This window comes from Brassica oleracea, chromosome C3 (genome assembly GCF_000695525.1).
Source record: "Brassica oleracea var. oleracea cultivar TO1000 chromosome C3, BOL, whole genome shotgun sequence".
Classification (NCBI taxonomy): Eukaryota; Viridiplantae; Streptophyta; class Magnoliopsida; order Brassicales; family Brassicaceae; genus Brassica; species Brassica oleracea.
Window position 1 is genome coordinate 8,057,866 of NC_027750.1, and position 6,127 is coordinate 8,063,992.

The 6,127-nt window shown below is 29.4% G+C and overlaps 1 protein-coding gene across 1 annotated transcript; it reads right to left on the reverse strand.

Moving 5' to 3' along the window:
• Positions 1–650: 650 nt before the first annotated feature.
• On the reverse strand, positions 651–2,148 carry LOC106332809 (transcription factor TRY). Its single transcript, XM_013771302.1, has 4 exons — positions 1,916–2,148; positions 1,482–1,569; positions 899–1,070; positions 651–866 (listed from the first exon to the last, which is right to left on the reverse strand). The coding sequence occupies exons 1-3, from the start codon at positions 1,977–1,979 to the stop codon at positions 902–904; spliced, it is 321 nt and encodes a 106-aa protein (XP_013626756.1). The 5' UTR covers positions 1,980–2,148; the 3' UTR covers positions 651–866; positions 899–901.
• Positions 2,149–6,127: the final 3,979 nt, after the last annotated feature.

The following is a 6,127-nucleotide window of genomic DNA, read 5'->3' on the forward strand; positions in this document are numbered from 1 at the left end:
TAAGTAAATTATAATAATTCATCTGTATTTAAGATATTTAATTGTATGTATGGAAACATATATTAGATTAGGTAATTCTAGGGTTAGTTTATTTTAAAAAAACTTTAATTAAATAATTAAAAAATTAAAAACCATCAACCAAACAAATTATAACAATTAATTGAAAAATTCTCTTATAACAACACGTCAGCATTATGAACAACACGTCAGCATAAATTACTCAACTGACTTCTCAATTAATATATACAGGGTTTTTATTGATTTTTTCTTAGCAAGAAGGGAATGATTTCTTAAAAAGTAGAAGTCTAGATATTTTTATTTTTGATCAAAGAGGCCTAGATAATTTACGTTATTTAAGGACCTTAAGAAAAATATATCATTTAATGCAGTTTAAATACAGTAGTCTTAGTCACCATCCAAGGCATGTTGTTGACAAGTGACAACAACAAATTTGTAAAATTAAGCATCTTAAATACTCATACGATATAATTGATTTTCTTGTAATGTATATACATACTTTGGAGAACTTTTCTACGGTTTTTAGTGGTACTTTGATAGATTTCTATTAAAAATATTCATAACAACAGACCCAAATTCACCAAAAATCACCAAAATCCCATCAAAAACTCAAAACCACTACCACCTTATTAAGCACACTGATCAATAGTTGATTGCTAAATGAAACCTTTTCTAAATACGAATTGAAACCTATATAATTAAAACATAAAGCACAACAAAAAGACATACAAACATAATAATTTCGTTACGCTAATATTTTTAAACGTTACCCTTAATAATACTACAACTCATCTTTCTTTTTTTTTGTGGCTGGGGGCAGAAAACAGAATAAAATATAATGACATTAAATACTAAGAAGGATTGTTGCTCAAAAAAAAAAATACTAAGAAGGATAAACTGAAAAACGTGGACGGTAAGGTTTGGTATTTTTGTGAGAGGAGTGATGAAGTTGGCGTCGTTTCTCCGCAAAGCCATCACTATTTCTCATTATCCAATATCTCTCTATTTCTTCTGGTTGTCTTCCTGGCACTCTTCCTGCTATTAAATCCCACCTAATAATAAAAATTATATTTACTTTTGTTAGCATTTAAATTTATTTCTAAATTCAGATTCCATTTTAGAGAAAACCAAGCATTTATTCACAAGTACCTAGCGATAAAGAAAAGCAAAATAGCCTATTTTACTTTTTTTATATGATTGTATGTGTACGTATATAATTTAATGATCGTGATAGCTTCCTAGCTTTAATTAAATGTTTTAAGAAAATTAGTGGACGCCATGTGCTTCATCTACAACATGGTACACTGTACAACTACAAACTTAAGTAAATACGTACATGCCTAGATTAACATTTGTTAAAATGGAAACACTAACCTACCAATGTATACAAATATCATTTTCCTTTGTGCCGAGATAATTGATAGAAGAAGAAGAAGTAGAAGAAAAGAAGGAACTGTTGTTACCTGTCACCTACAAGTCTATACATTCGACAGATGAGATCTTCTTCTTGTTCTGTCATGTTGATAAACTCCCATTCGATACTGCTCACTTCTGTAGATATATTCAACCATTTAAACTTTAAAACAAATGATAAATTAACAAAAAAATATTCGTTTTTGTTTTGTTTTTTGTTTTGTTAAATTTAGAAACGTTATACTGCTACGTTTATTAAGTTACTTGGCACGAGGTGTTCAACTGATATAAAAGTGAATATTTGCCTTCTTTTCTACAAATACTCTCCAAAATAAACCACAAGTCGGATCTCAGGAACTAAATTTATAATCGAAGCCAAAAATGCTTTCAAGATTTGCAAAAGCATTATTCTTGCTCCCCACCCATGAAAGATTACGCAAACAAGTAAAATTCGATGTAGAAAGAGTAGGGTATAAAAAGGGACCTTCAGAGTCATGGAGACTGACTTTCTGTTGCTTACGACGGCGACGACGGTCGGTGTTATCCATTGCTATTGAAGATAGTAAGAAGAAGAAGAAAACAGAGGGAAGGTAAATGGAATTCGAGGTTTAGTTGGAGAATGCAATAAAAGAAAAATGTGAGAGATGAGAATTATATAGAGAAAAAGAAGAGAGGAGAGAGAGATGAAGACAAGGAAATGCCCAACGAACAGCCTTTGCAAATAATAGTAAGAAATGTTGTGTGGTCTTGTTGACCTATTAGCCTTTATGTAGACTTGTCGTTGACACTTACTGACTTACATGTACACATGGTGGAGTCTTTTTGTTTTGTTTTGATCACACATGGTGAAGTCTTTTGTTGAGATTTGTAACGATTAACTAAGAATTAATGGATCATAACTCTTAGTCTCTAAAGAATGTGTAAAATATATTCTATATTGGAAGTTTAGATCAGAAGTTTAATAAACCTAACATGATATTAGTATTAGAATACATATATAATCTAATTCATAAGTCACTTAACGACAAGGACCTGGGATTGATGGTCTGTTAAGGGCTTCTTATGGATTATTATGTGGGGATTATCCACTTATTGATAACTTCTTTCAAAAATAATTTTCTATTTTCAAATAGAATTTTGAAGAAAAAAATTCGAAAAAAAAAATCAAAAATAAATTATAAAAAAATTTGAATTTGAGAAAGTATAATTCGAAAACATAATTTTTTTTATTTATTTAAATAATTATTTATTATATATATATAGACAACAAGGGTACACAAGTATTTTACCACTTAACGAAGAATATATTTTTGAAAAAATCTTTTTAATGGTAGTAAACATGAATAATGTTACCAAAAATTGGTAAACATGAAAATTCCTATTTTGAAACTATTAATCTTATTGGTTTCCCAATAGATTTTGTAAGTATTTAAAAGCCATTTTTGTTCAAAATCACGAATATTGGCAAACTTATTAATTTTTTACATACATCCAAATTTGTGAACCTTCTTTAATTCTTTTCTTATATATATATATCTACGAATTTATTGTAATTTTCCTGTTGTTCTTTCCATCTTTTTGTCAGGTCTAATTTATTTTTCTAAGAAATAAAGTTCTTATGAAATTATTGGTTTTCTCATGATTTTTTTGTACGGGCATAAAACCAAAACTAGACATGATGACATTGTGGCTGCTTCTGAAACTCTCGCTGGTCTCTTTTCTTCAGCATGCGTTCTGATCCAGGCATCTCGAGAGAGTAATCAACTTCAAAATTATATTTGTAGCAAAGAAACGCGATTGATCCTTCATATTTTGATTCCTAAACCCGTATAAATTTTCCTCCACGAAAGCTTTCCCCTTCTGATTTGATGAACAATCTAGCTATAACAACGCTCAAAATAAGTTGTAAAAGACATTGCTAATCAAATTTTAGAAAATCCCAACACACAACATCCAAAGTTTACAATGCTACTAATTACCGAATTTAAAAGTTGTAAAATACATTGCTAATCAAATTTTAGAAATAAAATTCTGGCTTTCTCTACCAGAGATTGATAATCGTGTGTGATATGCAGATTTTTTTTTGAAAGAATGTAAAAAAAATTTTAATCATTTTTTTTTACAACATGTGTAGTAGCTCTATTCTAGAGTTTGTTTGAAATTAGTTGATACAGAAAAAAGAACAATTTAACTCCACTACCCTCTGCTTGCAAACCAGGTCGTTAGCGCATTGAGCCTTCAACTTCTTTCCATGCATAAATTAACCCAAATCGCATAACAAATATTTTTATAGTTTCAAACTTATAAAAATCTTTGAATAAAAATGTATAAATTAAATTTCACCTTCAAACAGAATAATAATAATCAATACTCCCTCTGTTTCTTATTGTAAGTAGTTTAAGGAAAATTTTTTTGTTCCAAAATATAAATAGTTTCCAAATATCTAGATAACTTTTACATTTATTGGATATAGTGTAACCAATCAAATAATATCAATCTTTTTTTATAATTAGTTGAACTAATTAATTAAATATTATTTTTTTAAAGTACCAACTTTTTTAATATTAGTGTTTTTAGTCTAAACTACTTACATTGTGAAACAGATGGAGTATTTTATATATATGGATGATCCAGAAAAAAAACCAAATGTATTTTAATTTTAGAATCTACTATGACTATGACAATACATATGACTCACAATGGCAACTCCTACGCTGGCGGAGTACTGAAACCAGCGATTTAAAGTGATTCAGGAGAAATTAATCTCTCTCATACATTATACAACAAAAATCTCTTGATTTAAAAAATAATAATTTCAGAAACTTCAGAATCTATGATAAGTTTGAACGGGGCCATCAAAATAACGTATTAAATTCGAGTGTGAGACATCACATAAGTACGCTTTTCAATAAATTTTGTAAGGAAGTTCACGATTACTATCATAGCATTTATGAGCATCCCCTGTGAATTATTATGAAGACAGTTTGCAAATTTGTTTGGAATTAAAAAGCTATATTTTTACCTGTTATAATGCATAAATATATTATTTATCGAACATTTTGGACATAATCCGTTTTGAAAGACTTTAAAGATAACCAAAACGTGGTGGTAAACTGGTAATAAAGAAGTTCCGGCCAGTGGCAAACCCAGAAATTATTTTTCCGGGATCAGATTTATATAGTTTTTAAAAATAAAGAAAAAGGGTGTCAAAAGGGAATGGAACCTTGGTTTTAGAGGTGTCAAACCATACACAACAACCATTTCTACTGCAGATTCTTTAACATTTTTTACACATTCTTATTTAATTGACAATTTTAGGGGTATCATCTCACTCATGTTGGGCTTTACTGGGTCTACCATTGGTTCTGGCAGAGCTACCGTCACTTAAATTCGATTCGCACTAGTCATTTAGCCGCGCTTTAGATGAAAATAATTTTTCCACGCGTATACAGATGTAGTATTTCGTGGGATTAGTGTTTGTAAAACTTTTGGGATCATACCACAATTATAAACAGAAGACTTTAAAGATTGTGGCATCTAATTATGTTGACTTACTTTTATATCGTATATGAATTCACATTTATAATGTTTCATACTGAAACAATACTTTGTTGTATTTTTGTGTGAAATTATCTCAAACTGATTATATATATTTGATAGATAAAACTGATTACATGATTACGCATATGTGAATGTATAGAATCTTATATGTCATTGTCTTTATAAATCTGCATGTGTTTCATTTCACAATTGGCATTCCTTTTCCAAATTATTCACTTATACTCACCACGGAATTTGAAGTCATGTCATAATGTTAGTATAAACCCCTGAGCTGCCGAGTTTAATCGTAGCATATGATATTGGTAATATATGTTAGATATTTTGTTTTTTTGAGAAATCTAAGTTTTGGTAACATATTTTAGATATTTTATTTTTAATAATTATTTTTTCTTTGTAAATCTCAAACAATTGTTTTAAGAACATATTTTATAAATTATACTGTAAAAACATTTTATTAAAACTTGACTGGCCCTGCCCGTACAAATCAACAAAGATTTGATTACCTTTTGTAATAGGAATCTTTTGTAATATTTGATTTTAACCGTTCACTGGATTGAACAAAAAAAAAACGTTCACCGGAAAACATAGATTTTACCATCTTTATACGATTGGTGTTGCCTCATTTTCTCTCATGTAAAGTTATTAATCATAGAATCAGTCTTTGTCTTTTTTTTTGCACAACTGATACTTATATTAAAATTTAGATGCGATTACAACCGGAGAGGTATTCGACGGTAAACTGAGAAGCTAACATAATTAAAACATAATGAAAGATAAAGATGGCTAAGGAGAGAAGAAACCCGTAGAAAATCTTCACTTGTAGTCTTAGAGCCCGCATTCGAAAGAACACACATAAGTCGAAATCGACGTTGAAGAACCCAACCAATGAGTTTTGATAACAATGTAAAATTGTCTCTGAAGATACCTGATTCTCTCGACGTTGCGGTGCGGTGAGGCTTTGCCTATTTGTCTTTTAACTTTACTATTGAAAAACCTCTACAGATTATTATTGTCTTTTCTGTTGTTGAACAATAAATTCGTCATTCCAATAAATTAATCATCATAAAAGAGTAACTACTAAACAATAGTTTTGGAACTAAGAAAGTTATAAGAAAAGAAAACGAACCGAATTGAA